The sequence below is a fragment of the Halictus rubicundus genome, unplaced genomic scaffold (assembly GCF_050948215.1).
Source record: "Halictus rubicundus isolate RS-2024b unplaced genomic scaffold, iyHalRubi1_principal scaffold0028, whole genome shotgun sequence".
Lineage (NCBI taxonomy): Eukaryota > Metazoa > Arthropoda > Insecta > Hymenoptera > Halictidae > Halictus > Halictus rubicundus.
Window position 1 is genome coordinate 773,842 of NW_027488569.1, and position 21,948 is coordinate 795,789.

Here is a 21,948-nt window from a genome sequence, read left to right on the forward strand (position 1 = left end):
AGACAACCCGGGTTTACTGCAGATACAGCAACCTCATGCGTGCATACTCGGCATACGTTGTTGCAGCATCACTAGTATACGTTATTGCCCGCGAGAGTCTTTCGTGTAAATTCCTTTTTGACACGAATACGTCACACAAGTCTTCGCAGAATTTACTCCAGTTACGCGGTTGACCAGTCCATCATTGATACCAATCTTTGGCAGCTCCCCTCAATGCATGGGTCGCGAGAGAGAGACGTTGTTGTTCGGTGTGCTTTTGCGTGATTTGCTTCACAGTGTCGCACCACGTTTTTGCGTCCTGTCCCAAATCACGGCCATCAAATTCGGGCACCACTTCCACTAATTTTGAAGACAGTACACCGTTTCCCGCACTAGTAGCACTCGAAGCTATTCTTTCAAGAACCTGTCGAACAAGTTCGTCAAGAGCGGAAACGCCACTCGCGGATGCATTCGCAGATTCACCTACGGGTTCCACGATGAACTCGAAATATAAACTCGTTGCTCAGGATAACCGTATAGACGCGAGGATTAACTATCCCACTTCTGATGTTAGAAACTAGGAGTTTCTGGTCCCAAGGTTCTGGGGTAAGTGCCGTGGGGTTCATCACAGTCCTCTTACCAAAAGGCATAGCCTTCCCCACTCCGTGGCCAGATCCTCTAGGACAAAGAGTCCATTGTCTTTGGCAATACGACGTCGGGTCGCTTGCCTTTTCTAAACATTCTCACCGTCAATAAACAGTCAATGCTTAGACAATCGATAGCTGTGAGACCCAAATCGGTCATCAGCAATCGCGCCGCCTGCTGCCAGGACTGTTTAGCCTCACGGGGCACAGACATTATAAAGCCCTGCCATAAATCTGTCAAAGAATAAACATCCCTTCGACCATCCCACCAAAACCTCTCGTTAAAAATGCGTTGACGCTAACATATATTGTTTCGATATTTCTTTATTTTAAGTTTGCCAAAAGAAATAATTCCTAAAACAATATATAACAGAGGGTGTCAGCATAAACTGAATTTGAACCTGATAATGCGGTTAGCTGATATAATTTTGAAGAACAACTTCACGGTAAATAATAAAAAAAAAAGATTAAAAAAAAATAAAAAATAAGAAAAAAAACAAAAAAAATGAAATAATAATAAAAAAAAAATTAAAAAAAAATATATTAAAAATGAAATAATTATTTTATAGATATTTGTACAGAAATTATATCTATAATACGGTTCCATTAACTGTTGTATATGTATCTCGTTACATTGTATCTCGCGGTGTCTTTAGGTATCGAATCAAAGACAGAGCCGCGCTTCTTTTTGGTCCGCCGACGTGTCCCATTCAGATGTTTTATTTTTCTCCAACGTATCGACGAGCTGCCGAAGTCGTCCAGTAAAAGCCTAGCCTTAGTAGAGGAAACATCGATCAAATATCGTTCATGATCATATCTGTGTTTTTTTTTATTCTTTCTAAATAAGTAAATACCTTGCTTCCCAAAACCAACAGGTTATGGGCCCAGGCACATAGTTAAAGTAATTTTAAAGTTACTTTAAACTAATTTGAACTAATTTTAAAGTTATTTTAAGTTTTAAAGTGAACGGGAAAGAGACGTGTGATACTGTGAAAATGAGTGCAGACACGAAGAAGACAAAGCGAAACATCAACCCCTTCGATGGGGAAAAGTATAGCGTCTGGAAACACAGAATTCGGGCATTAATAGCAGAAGAGGATGCACTGAAAGTTTTGGACTTGGATCGCCCAGAAACCCCGGGAAAAGATTGGATGCGATGCGAGAGAATTGCTACGGGAATAAATATTGAATACTTAACAGATTCAATGTTATGTTTCGCAACGGAGACAGATACGGCTAGGGATATAATTAACAAATTGGATGCGATATACCAAAGAAAAAGCCTCGCAACTCAACTTGCTGTCGAGAAGAAGTTATTGTGTTTTAAATTTAAGGAAGATATACCACTTTCAAAACATTTCATACTTTTCGACGAAATGATAGTGGAACTACACTCTGCGGGAGAAACACTGTCCGAGATGAGTAAAGTAGCCAGATTGTTATTAACGTTACCAAATTCATACGATCCACTCGTCACCGCAATCCAAACCCAATCAGACGAAAATCTAAGCCTCGCATTTGTGAAAATTAAATTGCTAGATTATGAAGTGAAACTACGAAACGAGAAAAGTGAAACAAGTGCAAAAGTATTGCATATAGAAACAGAAAGGGATAATGAGAGGATAAAGAGAGATAAAAAATTTAAGACAAGTTTTAAAAGAAATGAAAATAATCATCAACGTCGTTCTTTTAAAAATAAAGGATTTAACAAAAACTATTATAAAAAATGTGATTATTGTGGCAGAAGAAACCACGAAAAGAAAGACTGCTACTATTACAAAAGGAATTCTACGGCTGAAGAGCGGCCGCGAACAATTCAAACCGTTCAAGTGCAAGGAGAGCGTGAAAGCTTCGCGTTTATGACAGGAGTTCAAATAAAAAACAATAAAAGATCAAATGATTCTGCTGAAATAGATTTTATATTGGACTCAGGTGCTACAGATCACTTGGTTAATGAAATGGATTTTTTCGTGACTTTATCAACATTGAAGAAGCCCATTCATGTGTCAATTGCAAAGAAAGGAGAAGTTATCACGGCAACGAAGATTGGTTCGATTAAAATAACGACAAATCTAGGAGTTACCGGAGTTCTGGAGAATGTATTATACGTACCCGATGTCCCAAACAACCTACTTTCCGTTCGCCGAATCCAGGAAGCCGGAATGAGAGTTATTTTTAGCGAAACTGGCAAAGTTACAGTAACGAAAGGTGGTAAGACCATACTCACTGGTAAGTCAGCACAAAATTTAATATGTGTAACATTTACTATTGATAAAACTATGTGTGATAAAACATATGCAAATAATATCGTAGTACCAAACACATACAAATTGTGGCATGAACGTTTGGGTCATATTGAGAGTTCTAAATTCGTTAAAATGAAACAGAATGATTTAATCGTTGGTAAGAAATTAATAGACAGAATTAATCCTACACAGGATTTATGTGAAGCTTGTGTGTACGGAAAACAAGCGCGTCTGCCTTTCTCAAAAGGAAGGGGCAGGAGAGTCACATAACTAGACCTCTGTTTACTGTCCACTCTGATGTATGTGGACCAATTAAACCAAAAACAATCGACGAAAAAAGTTATTTTGTTACATTCATTGACGAATTTACACATTACACGGTCGTTTATCTCATCGCGTTTAAATCTGAAGTGTTCAAAGTTTTTCAAGACTTTGTAGCCAAATCTGAATCACACTTCAGTTTACAAATCGCAAATTTGAATTGCGATAATGGGACAGAATACTTATCAAATGAATTCAAAGCTTTTTGTGTGCAAAAGGGTATTCAATATCAATTGACAGTTCCGTATACGCCTCAGCAAAATCCCATAGCAGAACGAATGAACAGAACTCTATTAGAAAAAGCTCGCGCCATGATTCATGGTGCTGTTTTATACAAAGAGCTATGGGGAGAGGCAATATTAACAGCAGCCCACTTAATTAATATTTCTCCAAGTAAAGCCATCGCGGAGAATAAAACTCCTTTTGAACTATGGCATAATAGGAAACCAAAATTAAATCGTTTAAGAATTTTTGGTAGCACCGTCTACGTGCACGACAAAATAGAGAAAGTAAATTTGATAAGAAATCGTTTAAAGGGATATTTATAGGCTATGAGAAAAACGGGTATAAAATATTAAACGCGAATACAGGAAAATTCATGATAGCCCGTGATGTCATTTTTGATGAGATTAATTTTAAAAATTCAAGACCTTTTGTACACACAAATAACTTTGAAGAAGAAAGTATCGTAGCAATAAAATCACAAGAAGCTGATGAAGAAAAAGAAATCAGCAAAAGTCAAAGGAGCGAAACAATAGTGTCTGATAAAAGGAATATCGAAAACACTAATGCTCAAATTGACTCTAATGAAAGTGGTTCGCGAAGAAGTGCAAGAATTAAAGTCAAACCTCATATAAATTATAATGAGGAGCATGATTATCATGCTTATGCACTCGCAACAAATTGTGAAGTTCCCAAAGCGTATAGTGAGATAAAAGACCGTGATGATAAGATTCAGTGGGAGAAAGCGATAAAAGATGAAATCGACTCCCTAATATATAACAATACGTGGAACCTAGTTCCCCGTCCAAATAATAAAAATATAGTTGATTGCAAATGGGTTTTTAGCATTAAAATGGATGAAAACGGAAATCCATGCAAATTTAAAGCGAGATTGGTTACAAGGGGTTTTAGTCAACAATATTTATTAGACTATAATGAGACCTTTGCGCCTGTAGCTCGCATTGCAACTTTTCGAATGCTTTTGGCCTTTGCAAATCAGTATAATTTATTAATTCACCAAATGGACGTTAAGACAGCCTTTTTGAATGGTCTACTGAAAGAGGAGATTTATATGCGTGTACCAGAAGGTATTCAAGCGCAAGAAAATCAAGTATGCAGGTTGAATAAAGCATTATATGGCTTAAAACAATCGGCCAGATGCTGGTTTCAACTTTTTGAAGTCACTCTCAAAAACCATGGCTTTCAAAACTCTTCTGTAAATCGCTGTTTATATTTCCTCGATAGGAATCATATTTGTAAAAATATATATGTCATTTTGTACGTTGACGATCTCTTAATAGTTACATACGATAGAAGCACATTAAAAAAACTTTAAAGATTATTTAAAAAGAAAGTTTTCAATGACAGATATGAACGAAATGAGATTATTCCTAGGAATAAACGTTGAAAGAAAAGACGATATAATCACTCTAGATCAAAGCGTCTATTTACAGAATGTTTTGCAAAAGTACAAAATGAGTGAGTGTAATAGTGTAAGTACTCCATTGCCTGCAAAATTAGACTACACAGCCTTAGATTCGGATGAATATTTTGATGTACCATGTAGGAACCTTATTGGCTGCTTAATGTATGCTATGCTATGCACGCGACCTGATTTATGTTTCGCTGTGAACTTGCTCAGCAGATATCAAAATAAAAATAATAAGGAACTCTGGCAGAATCTAAAAAGGATCTTAAGATATGTGAAAGGATCGTTAAGATACCGTTTAATTTATAAAAGAAATGATTTCAAAACTATATTGACTGGTTATGTAGACTCTGATTGGGCAGGTAATGAAATCGACAGGAAGAGTACGACTGGATATATTTTTAAAATGTTTGAAACGAATACGATCTGTTGGAATACAAGGAAACAAAACTCAGTTGCAACTTCCTCAACTGAAGCTGAGTATATGGCGTTATATGAAGGGATTAAAGAAGCTAGTTGGATAAAATCTTTGTTGTCGAGTATAAAAATAGACATAAAGGAACCAATTACTATTTTCGAGGACAATAACGGTTGTATAGCAATAGGAAATAATCCAACAAATCATAAGCGATCGAAACACATCGACGTTAAGTATCATTTTTCACGAGAAAAGATTGAACAAAAGGAAATAATACTAAAATATATACCTACAGGTGAACAACTAGGGGATATTTTCACAAAACCAATACCAACAGTGAAGTTCAATTATATGCGCAAGCAGATCGGACTGGAGGAGCCCGAGTGATAAGAAATTGTTAAACGATAATAATGGTTTGATTGAGTTTTTTTTTGGGTTTTCCTCAATCCATTGCAACGAATGTTGAACCATTTGTATATTGCCCAAGAATAATAATAATAAAAGGGAAATGAACGATGTTCTCTCTATAAGTATTTAAAGATTAATTTCTGAGTGGGAGTATAGATATTTGTACAGAAATTATATCTATAATACGGTTCCATTAACTGTTGTATATGTATCTCGTTACATTGTATCTCGCGGTGTCTTTAGGTATCGAATCAAAGACAGAGCCGCGCTTCTTTTCGGTCCGCCGACGTGTCCCATTCAGATGTTTTATTTTTCTCCAACGTATCGACGAGCTGCCGAAGTCGTCCAGTAAAAGCCTAGCCTTAGTAGAGGAAACATCGATCAAATATCGTTCATGATCATATCTGTGTTTTTTTTTATTCTTTCTAAATAAGTAAATACCTTGCTTCCCAAAACCAACATATTTCAAATAATAATAAAATAAAATAACACGCTCTTTTAAATGATATTTCAAGTAATGTTATTTCTAATGTGATCACATGCATGGGAGTAATTATAAAATAAAATAACATGATATTTTAAGTGATATCTTAACTACTCTACTCTATTATTTCAGAAGTGCCTAGGTCTGGTTTTAATCGTAAATAACTAAATTGTCATGCATGGAAATGTCAATGCCAATTAAAAGCAAGAATATAATGAAACTATTTTTATTTAATTACAAACACACTTTACAATGACATAGTTTTATTTGATATTAAATTTATTAATTGAAACATTTCAATCTTTATTTTCACGAAAAATAAGTTATCCAGAGTTGATGTTCTACTGTCCCTCTTCCAAACGTGTCGCAAAATTTTTAGTTTCGTTAAAAATTTCTTTTGTTTCGAATGAAACACTAATCAGTGTTGAATAAAAAATGAACACTTCTGACATGTTCTTATGTGTAAAAAATGATCTTTACTCAGTTCTCACGTGAACCCCTAACGCTGCTTTAATCCGTTAATTGCTGGAACAAGGGAACATGTCTTAAATATTTGGTTTATTCCATTTGCCACTGTACAGTCAGTTTGTTTTTGAATTTGATAAAAATCAGCTTTCAATCTTTTATAAATACAAAATAGGTTGGCAAGATGAAGAGTAGAATTTTAAAATGATGTCAAACACATACAGTACTGTCTAAAATTCTTAGGCCACATCGTAAAATTTGTTTTATACTTGAATAAATGTCATTGATGCATACTTGTTACCATGCCGTACATTCTAATACTTTGTGGAGCTATAGCTGGTGTATAAAAAATGCGGGTTTCCCCGTATTTATTGGAAAATGTAACGAAGGAGTTGTGAGCTAGCTACCTCACAATTTTGATTTAAATATTACAGAACATGTATGGGATTTTTTGGACAGAGCATGAAGAAAAAGTCAATTAACAAATGCAGATGAATTGTTTAATGTGTTAAAATCAGAATAGCAAAATATTACAATCAAGGTTATTAATAAATGATTAATTATTTAAAAAAAAATGTTTTTCCCTATATACTATTATGACGTTATATAATATTATAATATTATATAATTGTTAACAGTATATTATATGATAATATTAGTATAATAAAATATACGTACGTATATGTTCCGCGTAACTGTGTGTACGTTTTTTAACCCGCAAAGATATAAATTTCTAGTGAATAGCAAGAGGCCCAAGACTTTTGTACAGTACTGAAGGTAACAAATATTTACTTTCGGGATAAAATTGTGTTTTTTGAACTTACGCGTCAACCCAATACGTACATAGTTGTGCGTCTGTGATTTAGATTGTAAAAGTGGTTGCGTCTCCCGCCTGGACCGTTGTAATTGATAATTATTATCTTCCGCTCAGATTACTTTGTCAATATGAAGTCGCGGAAGGCAATACATGCAGCAGATATGAACAGTACACAACATGACTTGTCAGTTTTTGTTACGAGTATCAGTGTTTATATAACATCTCGGATTCGGTGAGATGTTCAGTTGTACATTATTACATCGTGTTTGGTGACCTGTTTTCATTCTACGCAGAAGCATTCTTACACTGAATTCCAATTCTCGTGGCAGACTTTAGAGTGAAGATAATTCTTAATTCAGGTATTTGATACAGTACATTTATTAATAATATTTTTTTTTAAACAATAAGAAACCATTGAAAATATTTGAAATATTTCAGTCAAACGTAACTCGATTACAGCTTACACTGTCCAACACCAAAAAAATTTTGCAATACCTGTTGGGTGATTCTTATACACTTTGTCATCCTAAAACCGAATCTGAAAGTAGAATTGCTCCATCACGCAACGTTTTCGAAAAATTTTGGTTTTTGTAAAAATGCCCGATTTTGATACGAAACGACGTGTTACGCAAAAACTAAATACGCGAGAAAGTTCAAATTTGAGTCAAGAGATAGAGGGGACTCTCCTCTACATATTCATATAGTCAATTATATTTTTATGTACTTCCTAATAGTTGTAAATGGTTGTTAAAGTTTGAAAATGTGCCGACGCGGGTACTTTGTACGCTCTATTTTTGTATTTATGTGAAAAATCCTTTATCTAGCAGGAATTTACTATACAGGAATGCATTCTACAGACATTTCTGGTAAAGAAACCATTCACGAAAAGTATTTGGTTCCCTTAATGTACGAGAAGGTTCAGAAAATGTTAATCGACAGCGTGTGCGCGACGCGTTCGCGCCAGACGGCCATTGCAGCCTTTTCGCGACTCGCCAGGGCCGTCGCTATGCGTAGTCGACGTTGGTACCACTCAAGCATGTCTTTGCTTACTATGCTTAATTAGATACATTTTTTTTTGTCTTTTTGGGTGCCAATCATTACAAAACATTATAAAAATACGCGTTATATTCACATTTCATTGTGGAAATACTTAATAAAGAAAATTGAATACAAAAGCTTACCTATTTCTGATGTAAACAAATTTAAAAAAGTTTACGCCTTGCTTGACGCTTGTTCCTGGTATCCCGATTTTCAATAATGAGAATCCAACAGTAATCAGCAAGCATCGCACATGAGCCTTTTCCTTTGTAAATAAATAAATAAATAAATAAATAAATATATATATACAGGGTGGCCCACATAACTCTGAACAGCTCAATATCTCGAAAACTATGCCATGGATTTTAAAGTTCTTAGACTTAAATTGCATGGAACTGAAGGGCCTTTCTGACTACATAAACGTGAAGTGGCCTCCCTTCCCCTTTAAGGGGGGAGGGGAGGTACCTTTGTAATTTTAAATGGAACCCCCTATAAAATGTTACATATTTAGATTCTACATTTTCTTCAATTTTGTCTGAAACATTTTTTTGTCAGATACTTCCATGATGAGATATAACAGTTTGAAGTTTCGAGTTGTAGGTACTTGAAGCGCTCGGAAATAGCGTTATGGAATTTTACGCGCTTGAGTCCTTTGCTTATTCATGAAGAAACATAAACAATAATATTTACAATTCTTGAGTTTGACTCACTTATCTATGAAAACGTTTTCAGTTTAGAGCTGTTTATATATATATGTCGGAGGCTGGGCGGACTCTTCCGTCCTCGGACCCGTCGGAGATTGTCCGGCGTCGTTCTCCATCGTTTCGCCCCTTTTGCGCTTACGCGAATGTCGTATGGACTCTACACGCACACGCGATGCCCGATCTGGTAGCGCAACGAGAGGCACGTCAACGAGCACACGGGCCGCACAGAATGTTCGCGTACGCCTTTTCGTTTTCTACTCTCGAGAAGTCGCTTTCCTCAAAGCTAGTCTTCGCTCTACCGTCCCGAAAACTATTCTGCCGCCCGTGGTCACGTTCAACAGGGTCCCAGCTCATCATTCCAGGAACCCTGTCTCGCATCTCCCTTTGCCTCGCGCGCGAAGAGGGGTAGCACAGGTAAGCGGGGACTGTTTTATTGCCCCTTCGCAGGGCAATTATCAGGGTACGGTAAATTGTTATTTTAACAATTAAACTAAATCCTATACGCATGCAAATTTAATCCTATACGCGTTACGCGTTGTTGCCGACGGGGTGCGTCGCTGCCATCACGCCCCGACATATATATATATACAGGGTGAGTCACCTAACGTTTGCACCTCAAATATCTTTGTTGTTTCGTGTATCGCGTATCGTGTTTGTAAACAATGATCTGAGATTTCTTCTTGTCTGTTATGTGCCTAAGCAGTTAGTTTTCGTTTACTGTTAAAGTCTTTTGTGTATTTTCTCTTGAACTCGGTAACTTTTAAATGCTGTGTTGACAAGTTTGCAAACACGATACGAGTTATACATTGCTCGACGAACCGTAACTTAGCCGTGACAGCATATCTACGCATCGGATTTTCAAACTCGATTTTCTCGAAAACTAAGCCTTAAATGACAAAATTTTATTCCATATTTTGTTCTTATTTTTTCATAAGGAACCACCTCGTGTCCGCTTGTACATGTTATTCGGCCGCACCCTGTATATACATTGGGTTGGAACGAAAGGTCGTAGCGTTTTTAAATTAAAATTCAAAAATAAAATTAAGATATTTATTCATAGGTTTATTCAATCACAAATTTTCCATTCTCTTCTATTATCACAGCGCGGCTACACTGGACATATTCCGACGCGGAGACATGTCCAACTGAGCGTGGCTCTGACATTGGTCGAGTCGATATCTGCCCACTTTGGCCGTGCTCTGATTGGTCCGTGGTTTTCGTTAATAACTCCTTAATAATACCGCGGAGAACATTTTCGCAAATGAAAGAGTCACTTGAAGCACCCTCAGGAATTACCCTTTTCAAGGAAGTAGGAGCGGAGGCTGTCACTACGTTCTCTGCTAGCTCCTACTTAGTATGATTCTTGTACGTTCGATTTTTCCTCCTGCTTGATATAGAAGTTGTACATATGTAAATGAATTGCTTCGCGTTCGTCTATAAGAGTATGTGAGTAGCGAACTTATTTAACCGTTTGAGTTCCAGGGGTCATTGAAAAACATGGTCGAAAAACGCCGAAGAGCGCGATAGCGCTTGTCTTTATCCATTGCGAAGAGGCCTAGGCGGCGCGATAACAGTGAAAAACAAAATGTTTAATTGTATTATTTACATTTAAAAACGCAGCTATGTGATGTATGGTAAGTGCGTCAGTGAAGTTGAGCGCGCTACTTCGAGAGTCAGTGACTGCACTGTCAGTTGTCCATAGCGTTCGAAATGTACTGGGACTTTTCGACACAAAATCTCAGCAGCGCGATCGCGCTGCTTGGGACTCAAACGGTTAAGATACACCATTCTTCTCGTCTTATATCGAAAGATAACTGTATTCGTATTACAATTACAAAGGCATTCGACGCTGCCCATCATTGCCCGTGACAGCCTGAACTTAGCTAATTCAAAACTATTTATGTATTTATAGCTAACCGTCAGCTGTATCATAAGATCCTTGATGAGGAACAAACACATCGAGTAAATCAAGATGGTTACCAACTTAGAAATTTTTCTCTGCGTCTTAGCGGTACTTGTCGCACTGTATTATTACTTCACGGCACACTTTGATTTCTGGAATGTGCGAGGTATACCGGGACCAAAACCTGTGCCAGTTTTTGGCAATGTTATGCGCACCATGTTTGGGAGGATATCCGTTTCGGAGTTTGTAATAAATCTTCGGGAACAGTATAAAAACGAGCCAATGGTTGGAATAATAGTGAGAAGAACACCCACCCTTGTTATTCAAGATCCAGATCTGATCAAAGACGTTCTCATCAAAGACTTTCCGAAATTCGCTGATCGTGGATTCATAATGAGCGAAATAGTAAGTACTTGATTATGATGTATACAGGGTGTCTCACGCAAGTGCGACACTCCGAATATTGTATGTATAATTTGAATAGTACCAAGTGATCAGTGTCACGCAGAGGTGGTTTTTTCTCGTAGTTTTTAAGGTCATCGATGCTTCTTTAAAAATAACTATATATTTTTTTGTATTTTCGGTGACAGGGGTTAAATGAATGTTTGTAGTGTTCGAATATTTAACGAATAACAAAAATAAAGTTTATTAACAAAAACAATTAATAACCAACAAATAACAACACAATAAAACAAAACGAGAAAACTAAAGTCAACGAGAAACGCGATAAAGATACAACTAAACCTCGTGTACAAAACCGTCGCGATACTCTGACTAACTCTCTGGAGCTATCGTTCTCCGCGAGAGTCCAAAGCTTTCTGGGGTTCTCGTTTCTGAGGCGCGTTAAGTGATGTCCCCAAATACCGTTAAAATAAGGGGAGGTTCTCCACCCCCACAAGGGCATGGAGAAAGTTTCCTCCCCCAAAACATTGCATCCGGGGACTTCACTCTTAAAGATACTGTAACGGTCGAGCCGAGGTTCTGGCAATCGTCACTTAAATGACCAGGCCCTCGACCCGACCTCCCATGGTACGCACTTGAGAAGGATGGAATTTCCGCGTCCGAAAATTCCACGTTCCCACGCACCATGGTCGCCACAGTATTGCATCGCGGAGCTCATAAAAAATACATTCAAATAAGTACTGTGACATGACCTTGAAACGACCTTGAACTTGAAAGCATAAAAAGCTTGCCCTCTTAAAAACTTAAAAAGGGTTTTAAAAAATACAACCTCTGCGGGATACTGACCACTTGATACCAAATTACACATAAAAAATGGTATACTCCTTCAAAATTGAAGAAGGCATTCTGAGGATCGCACTTATGTTTGACACTCTGTATAATGTACCTTCTTATTTAACAAATGAAGGCACTCTACGTCATTTTATACAGTTGACTTGTGACTTATGATTTCTTGTGCAACTTTGTTTGTTGGCGACGAGTAGAATGCGATGCAGCAATAGAAGGCTTGACTTTGAAAACTATATACAAACACAATTTTGTGGCAACTTTTGTTAGCTAGGCTCCACTGACCCATATGTGCGGAATTCATCTTTAATAGTCACGATAAAACTTTTCTTAGCATTCTATTCTTACGTACATATAAGGTGGTTCAATACCTTTGATCGCCTTGAATATTTACGGTATTTGGAATAATATGGAAAAATGATTTTATACAAAATTTGCATCGCGTGTCGGGAGAAACAGTGTGATGCGAACATCTTTCATATGGGTGAAATCGTTTTAGAGATTTCAAGGTCCCCTTTATTTTTTTAAATAGAATGGCCTATCTTCTTCATCGTGAATCAGTAGAGTCTCGCGTTCAATTTTATTGACCTTCATATGTCCTAAATCTAATACTTAACGAGATATTATCGAAATCATTTTCCATATGTACTTACTATATTCATGTTGAGGGACATCAGTCCGAGGTACTCACTTCTAAGTAGTAAATACGTATTAAAAATTATTTCGATAATTAATTATTAGCTTTAGGGAGGTCAATACAGTTTTACATTTTTACAATACATTTTTAGATTCAAGATACAAAAGTAAGGTCATTTTATTTAAAGAAATCAATGTGACCTTCAAATCTCCGAAATGCCTTCACCCACAAAATAAAGCTTTGCATTACAATATTTCCCCCTCTACACCATGGGGGTCTTGTACATATCATTTTTTTCATGCTATTACAAATAATGGATCGGTGAGTTGTCCCCCTTTTTTTTAGATATTTACCGTCATTTCTTTCTACTTAGTACTATTATTATTAATACAATGTGATAATATCATACATACAATAACTGTATTGTGAAGATTGCTGATTATTTATTGATAGGCTTGCCATTATTAATACACAATACATTTTTGCAAGAACGTTAAATATAATTTTCTAAAATAGAAATGTGTTATCATGTATACAGGCGGAGCCAATGTCCGCGCATCTATTCGCCCTAGAAGCAAAAAGATGGCGGCCACTGAGAAGTAAATTTTCTCCGGTATTTACATCGGGTAAATTGAAAGGAACCTTCTCGTTGATTCTTGCGTGCGCCGAACAATTGGGGGATTATCTACAAAAGTTAGTTGACAGGGGTGAACCCATTGATTGCCGAGATTTGGCAGGCAAATTTACGACTGACGTCATTGGTAGCTGTGCATTTGGACTCGAAATGAACTCGCTGACAGACCAGGAAAGCGAGTTTCGGAAAATGGGCAAGGAAATTTTTGCTACGCATTTCAGAGCAATCATGAGATTTAGAATGAAAGAGTGTGTCCCCCAACTATACGATCTGTTGAGTTATGTAATGCCGTCCGATAAATTTGCAGACTTTTTCACAAAAATTACGATCGACACAATAAACTACAGGATAAAGAACAATATTTTCAGGCCTGACTTTATGAATATTCTTCTCGAACTCAGAAAGCATCCGGAGAAAATCCCCGATGTTGGTATGTCTGTTTATAAGATTTTGCGATTATTTTTAATTAGTTGTAAGCTGAGATTTCGCGGTCTTTAAATAGACGCGGTAAATTATTATCATTAGTTTCATTTACCCTTTCCTAAGAAGATACAGTGAATTCTCGGTATATGTCATCAACGCTGGTCTTGCCAGCGACGTGTATCGTCCAGGAGACACTATTCTTTGATCCGCGTCGAACGTAGAAAAATACAGAGAAGTTCGAGCGGCCTCCGTCGCCGAGGAGTATATTGGTGTGAACCACTACTAATTCAATTACAAAACTTCTTTATTTTTCATTATTTTTTTATGAGACTTTCACCAACATATTCGTGGCATTTTTCTAGTGAAAATTATACCAAATATGATGTAATTCCGTTGGTATTTACTTGTGTAATGAACGATGAAAGTTACTTTCCATTACCATTCTCTAACGGAAAATTATTGTGCATATGATCCGAATGTTATCGTGTTCGATATTATTATAATCAGAACAATGCCACAAATATATTAGTGGAAGTTTCATAAAAAAATAATGAATAATTAAAACGTGCAATTTCTGATTTAAAGGCATGAGCTCGCGCTGGCCTTTAAATTGTGCCGGTGCGACGGCCGCGGCTCTCAGCGTCTCTTTCTTTCTCATATACTGTCCATGTTTGCGTCCGAAACTTTCATCGTTCATTATACAAGTAAATATCATCGGAATTATATCATATTTGGTATCATTTTCATGAAAAAAATGCTACGAATATGTTGGTGAAAGTTCCATAAAAAAACATAGAAAAATATAGAAGATTTGTTATTGGATTAGTAGTGGTCTCCTGGTGTCATACCTATACACTTATCCAACCCGTATTATGTCTACACTCCGCGGCGTCCGAGGCCTCTCGAGCTTCGCAGCCCCCCACGGGGTATAACCCGTGATCGTGGGGACAGGTCCACAACGTTTATCAGCGAGGCATTTGCGACATTGATGGAGAAATCACTGTACTTAGTTCCTTTCAGGAAACAATTAGCATTTCTTGTACGTTATTAATGTGAACAATATGAATCTCACAGATCGATGAAATGACATATATACGATTTTCAGAATTGACCGACACCCTCTTATCTGCACAAGCGTTCGTCTTCTTTGCAGCTGGTTTTGAAACTTCCTCAACAACCATTAGCAACGCTCTCTATGAATTAGCTTTGAATCAGGATATACAGGACCAATTACGGCAAGAAATTTTGAAGTACGAGGTGGACAACAATGGTGATTGGAAATATGAAGTTATGAAGGAAATGACATTTTTAGACAAGGTGTTTCAAGGTAAGTGTTAGGGATCGACAAAAACGATTATATACAGATTGTCTGATGAATAGTTGTAATTTTGCTTATACAGTAAAGATTCGATCTAAGGAGAACCCTCGGGCCTGTGCCGTTACTTACAATTAGATCAGGCCTGGATAATTTGCGTCTCGTGAGCAACAGACGACACCTCTCCCTACTCCTGGATCTCTTCCACCAAACTCATGTGAAGTATGGATGTACATACACGCATATATTCGCAATCACGCGGTCACGCGAGGCAAATCATGAAATACAGTCGGTCACGAAAATATTCGGACACCACTATAGTTTTGACTATTATAGTCCGTACTTCAGAAATGTATGCAATAAGAACAAAAAGAGGTTTCACGTATGTTACTATGCAGTGTATAGTTAACAAGAACATAAGAGATATTTATTTACGATAAGTGATTATATAAATAATAAAAGAAAAATGGAAAGTACGCTCATTTTCATGTCACGAAAATATTCGGACACTTGCTATACTTCTCAAGTTTCCAGGTTCCAGGAACTGACTGAAACAATGTTTGTAAACATATCATTCATACTATGTACAGAGTAACATACTATGTTAGAGATCGAATATTTGTCAGTCTTGCTCAAAATTTGTGCGAAATGGATCGGAAAAGTAAGAACACGTCGTTTGATATGCGACAATTAAAATTTTTAAAGAAAATTGCAAATTTATTAAATATTAGTAAGAGCACGGTATGGGATATTGTGCGACGTTACAAGAACGAAGATAGAATTGAATCTATCCCTCAAGGCGGACGCAAACCGATCCTCAATACTCGTGATAAACGCTCCATAATTAGGAGAATCAAATGTGATCCTCGGATAAGTGCTCCAAATTTAGCAGCTGAATTAAATAGTGACCGTGGAATATCAGTGCATCCTGAAAACATAAAAAGAGTGTTACGATCGGAGGGCTATAATGGAAGAATAGCTCAAAAAAAGCCGTATATTAACGCGAACAACAGGATGAAGAGACTGAATTTTGCAAAAAACTATATTTCAAAGGAAAGTCAGTGGTGAGAAGACGTAATTTTCGCGGACGAGTCCAAATTCAATATTTATGGAAGCGATGGAAGAATTAGAGTATGGCGGAAATCGAAAGAAGAATTAAATCCGAGACATTTGCAACCGACTGTGAAACACAGTGGTGGGTCTGTGATGGTGTGGGGCTGTATTTCGGCCCATGGAGTAGGCGAATTAGTTTTTATCGACGACATCCTCGATAAAAATAGGTATCTGCACATTTTGCAAAACTATTAAAAAAACAAAGTGCTGATAATATGGAACTTCAAAGTGGGATAAAATTTTATCAGGATAACGACCCAAAGCACAAATCGCGTTATTGTGCAAGAATTCTTATTATACACTTGCAAGAATATCCTCCACCCACCACCGCAATCGCCAGATTTGAATCCCATTGAAAATTTATGGGATGATTAGATCGCCGAATTCGAACAACTACCATAAACAATAAAGACGAACTAAAAAGACGTCTGCTGCAGACTCTGCAAGAAGAATGGCTACGTATTGAGCAAGATTATTTACAAAGAATAATTTGTAATATGCCAACGCAATTACGGCACGTCATAAAACATATGGGATATCCAACAAAATATTAATTTGTAAATACAAAATTTATATATAGTGTTATAAACTTAGTTTTTATAGTGTCCGAATATTTTCGTGACCGACTGTATTTGATAGTGCGGAACCGGTATACTGGTAGTGGGAGTCGTAAAGCGACAGCGGCGAAGAAGATTTCCGGGCTCAGCTTATATATCGTACAGTATCGTACACTATTCCTTTGTGCCCACGTACTCTCGAAAGGCCATCTGGAAGCAATAAAACGTTTAAAGTTATGGCTCCAAGGTCGGCATCTTGCCTGTCTTGTGTGGGGCGACCTTTAGTCGGCATGTTTACACGTGACACTGGTCGTCGACCGAGGCAGCTCAAGCTTCTGAACCGTATGGCCCGCAGTGGTGGGGAGTGGTGTTTTGCTTCGATCGTACAGTCCGAGTTTGCTTAGATCGAGCCTTTACTGTAGTCGAGCTGTTAGTGTAAAAATGGAGTCATCATTGGCGTTAAAATCATTGGAGTTATCTGTATTCTCACTCCAATGATAAATGAAAAACATTTTTCACATAAGCATTCAATAGGTGATTAGCATCCATACAAACGACATCACTGGATAAAATTATAATTTTCGTTTTTATTACTTTGAGATTGTAAGGAAACACTTTCTGTTTATTTTGAAAATTAAAGGTCTACAACAAAATCTAACTACACTAAGTAAACTACGCCGTGAAATAGACTTTCTTTCTTCGAAAATCGATGGAAAAACCATAATACCGATTTCGTCTTTACTAAAAAAATTGATTTTTGTTTCTTTTAAATTCAACGTGAAGAAAAAGGTAAAATCTATTGAACGATACAATCATAGTATGAGGTAATCATTTGTTGCAAAACGGATAGGGAATTCAAAAGAAAACTTTAGTTTACACGATCACAGAGATACATCCCCAGATAGCACACGACGTCTTAAAGGCGTCCGTTTTACGTCCATTTTACGTCTGAAAGTCTTACGTCTGGAAAAGGCGTCTTTAAGACGTTTTAAAGACGTCTTTTTCGGGACGTCGTTTTTACGTCTAAAAAAGACGTCTTTAAGACGTCCCATTTCAGACGTAAAAACGACGTCTTCTTTCAGACGTCTTTTTCAAGCATTCGTTGACTCCTGCTTCGAAGGTTAGGGATCTTTTTTATGGCCTATACCTAAGGTTGTGCCGCTCTCCGAAGAATAAGGACCACATGTTCTTAACACGTCGAGCCCGGCGCCGGTCCATGGGGACCGGCAGTGAACTTTCCGTGTGGCCGGCGCAGGTCCCTGAGGACCGGCACTATAATTTTCGTTTGGCTGGCGTCGGTCCGTGGGACCGACAGTATTAAAGTTAAAAAATAAATATAGTCTCAATGAAATGTGATCAAATGTAGTTTTAATGAAATTTATTGAAACATTCTAAACAAAAATGCGGCTTATCTTTACACATACGACGGAAGAAATGCACTGTAGAGCGTCTTCTTTTTTATTTTTGAGCAGTCTCATCGGAAATGGGACAGACTGTGTATAGTGAACAGAATCACACATACATCACACATACACCTAAAAGACGTCGAAAATAGCGCGACAAAGAAGAATTCCTTATTTCTTGGCGGTACCCTACAACATTGTATCGCTCGCCGGCTGCCGGCTGAACGGAAAGGACAGCAAATTCGGCGCCGGGCTCAACGTGTTAAGGGACCTGGTCAGAGAGTGGGGAAGACTTCTCGTCAGTTACCCTAGAACCGTTCAGGGCCGCGTTTCGTTTAACTTTCAAGCGATTTCGTTAGGTCTAGTTCAGATACGGCGGAAACTGCGCGGATCAAACGCACGGTGCTTATTTACGTTAACATCTTCATATTCGTTCAACTGCGCTGTTTCCGCCGTGTCTGAACTATCCTTTAGTGTTGTGATTCTTCGAACGTTGTGAACTGGGGACTTTGGACAGCGTTATTCCACATCGTTATTGCACGTCGTTATTTACATATTATTTAGACAAGTAAGTATTTTCATTGCTATTATTTGTACCGTTGTTATTTTTGCTTGTGCCCTTCTGCTATATTTATTTCAGTGTTGTGTTATAAATTTTATTAATTTTCGTTCATTTTGTTTAGGATACAGTTCGTCTAATTGCTACTCCGAGTGTTGCAGTATAAAGTGCCTAAAGTTCACAAGAGGCGAATATATGCTTGGAAGCCAAAAGGACACCTATGTAGGCAACTATACAGATGTAGCTGAAGAGGGCGACCGATTGTATTAGTTATTATTAATTATTAATTATTATTTGTTAACAACATATCTTAGAATTATTAACAACATTGCATTAATATTTACATACGTACCCATAGTTATGATAGAATAGCAAAATTATAACAAATACACATGGAACATTTTTTGTTTATCAAAAGCAATATCGATGGTATGTATTGTGCTGCTTGTGTTAAAAAAATCACAAATTTTAATTGTATTGTTTAATTCTAATTTTAATGTTTAATTTCAATGTTAATAGTTAATATTTAATTTTAATGTTTAATGTTTAATGTCTAATTTGAATATTTAATGTTTAATTTGAATGTTTAATGTCTAATTTTAATGTTTAATGTTTAATGTTTAATTGTAATGCTTAATGTCTAATTTTAATGTTCAATGTTTAATTTTAAACTTTAATGTCTAATTTTAATTTTAATGTTTAATGTCTAATTTTAATGTTTAATGTTTAATGTCTAATTTTAATGTTTAATGTTTAATTTTAATGTTTTATGTCCAATTTTAATATTTAATGTTTAATTTTAATGATTAATGTCTAATTTTAATGTATAATATTTCATTTTAATGTTTAATGTCTAATTTTAATGTTTAATGTTTAATATTTAATGTTTAATTTTAATGTTTAATGTCTAATATTAATGTTTCATCTTTAATTTTAATGTTTAATGTCTAATTTTAATGTTTAATGTTTAATTTTAATGTTTAATGTCTAAGTTTAATGTTTAGTTTTAATTGTAATGTTTAATTTTAATTTTAATGTATACTTTGAATGTTATAATAAATATTAACAATAACAATAAAATATTGCTTTATTCATTTAAATTTATTGTATTTTAATTAACATTTATGAACATCTCTAAGTCGTCTAAAAGACGTCTTAAAGACGTCTAACGGACGTTCAAAAGATGTCTTTAAGACGTACAGTTTTATAACAAAGACGTTCCAGAGACGTTCACAAGACGTTCGGAAGACGTTCGTAGGATATTCAAGACGTCTGAATTGTCCATCGACAGACGTCTTTAAGACGTCTCTGTGCTATCTGGGTCGAGATTATTTGTTTAGCAAACTTTCAAATAATTTTCATTATTCAGTCCTACATTTATAAAAATTACGTTTGTTGTGCTCTGCTGCTTATTTGTTTGAACAAGTTATGAATAACCTTTCAATAGAAGCAAAGTGGCGGTCATTGGAGAAATTGTATAAAATTTTTATCTAATAACTTTTTGTTTACAGAAACGTTAAGGAAATATCCAACATTGCCAGTATTAACTAGAGATGCAACTAGTGACTACACGTTCAACGGTACGAAAGTGTCGATTCCTGTGGGCACAAAATTATGGATACCCGCCATTGCGATGCACAGAGACCCAGATATTTATCCAAATCCCGAGAAATTCGATCCCGAAAGATTCAACGAAAGCGAGAAGTCGAAAAGACATCCGATGCACTATCTTCCATTCGGCGATGGTCCGCGAAATTGCATTGGTACGTGCACACGGGCATTTTAAGAAATATTTTTAAGTCATTAGGTATAATGACATTAGTTCTGCAATCGTTAGATTAGTGCACTAATGCAATCGCTTGTATTAGTGAAAAAGGTAAAATCTATTGGACGATACAATCATAGTATGAGGTAATCATTTGTTGCAAAACGGATAAGCAATTCAAAAGAAAAATTTAGTTTACACGATCACAGAGATACATCGAGATTATTTGTTTAGCAAACTTTCAAATAATTTTCATTATTCAGTTCTACATTTATAAAAATTACGTTTGTTGTGCTCTGCTATCCCGTACACGAAAACGGGTACCAAGTAGAACATTTCTAGACATTATGAGCAAGTTTAAGTTTTATACAGTTTTCAAAATTAACAAGATTAAAATATGAGATGCACCATCCATTTTTCGTGTATCTTCTAACATTGAATAAACTGCGTATATATTTTATTTTTGAGAATTATTACGGTATATTTAGAAATATGAGATATTTAGCATTACAAACTTGCATATTTTCACACTAGTGTACGTTGTTATCGATAATGCATATGTCGCTAATATAGAATTCTTACATTTCAGGAGCACGATTTGCCATCTACCAAACAAAAATTGGTCTCATAAAAATACTACAACATTATAAAGTCGACGTTTGTGAAAAAACACCGCTTACATACGAACTAGATCGGCTTGCGTTTTTACTTATGCCTGCTAAGCCATTGTTCTTAAAGTTTACAAAACTGGACTATTAATAAGTTATTTTCTAATAAAGTGTATTATACTTCCAATTGAATTCATTAGTATACAGTAATAATTGATTTTTATAATAATTTAAAAATTATTCATTTAAGAAATTATGTAATTAACCTTCATGGAAATAAGTTACGAAATTAATCAACCTCCTGAAGGATGTTGACACACAGTTGTACATTTAAATTAAAATTATTCTGGGTAGAAAAAGGATTGAAATATGTGGTGTAACTATTAATTACAGAATCTCAAAACAATAAAAACAAAAAGTACGTCGTATGGAGGCATTGATAATAATTTAACCAATTAAAATTTAACAAAAAAATTCATCCCTGAAGAGGTTAACTTTCCGAGATGCTCAATTTAAGTTTGCAAGAGAAATTCTACACGATATTCGGAAAACAATTGTCAAATGCAGAAATGCAGAGGAGGCTACGACTAATTCTTCCGAATTTCGAA

The 21,948-nt window shown here is 36.1% G+C and overlaps 1 protein-coding gene across 1 annotated transcript; it reads left to right on the plus strand.

The window, feature by feature from the left end:
- Nucleotides 1–7,627: 7,627 nt before the first annotated feature.
- On the plus strand, nt 7,628–21,530 carry LOC143363225 (putative cytochrome P450 6a14). Its single transcript, XM_076803835.1, has 6 exons — nt 7,628–7,792; nt 11,088–11,483; nt 13,502–14,027; nt 15,126–15,347; nt 20,479–20,730; nt 21,322–21,530. Exons 2-6 carry the CDS (start codon nt 11,148–11,150, stop codon nt 21,489–21,491), a joined length of 1,506 nt encoding a protein of 501 aa, XP_076659950.1. The 5' UTR covers nt 7,628–7,792; nt 11,088–11,147; the 3' UTR covers nt 21,492–21,530.
- Nucleotides 21,531–21,948: the final 418 nt, after the last annotated feature.

What these genes read in the sequence shown, in the direction of transcription:
- LOC143363225 (XM_076803835.1), top strand. Translation starts at nt 11,148, where the DNA reads ATGGTTACCAACTTAGAAATTTTTCTCTGCGTCTTAGCGGTACTTGTC. An exon ending in GATTCATAATGAGCGAAATA is followed by an intron (nt 11,484 to 13,501) that starts GTAAGTACTTGA and finishes TCATGTATACAG; the next exon opens with GCGGAGCCAATGTCCGCGCA. An exon ending in TTTAGACAAGGTGTTTCAAG is followed by an intron (nt 15,348 to 20,478) that starts GTAAGTGTTAGG and finishes TTTTGTTTACAG; the next exon opens with AAACGTTAAGGAAATATCCA.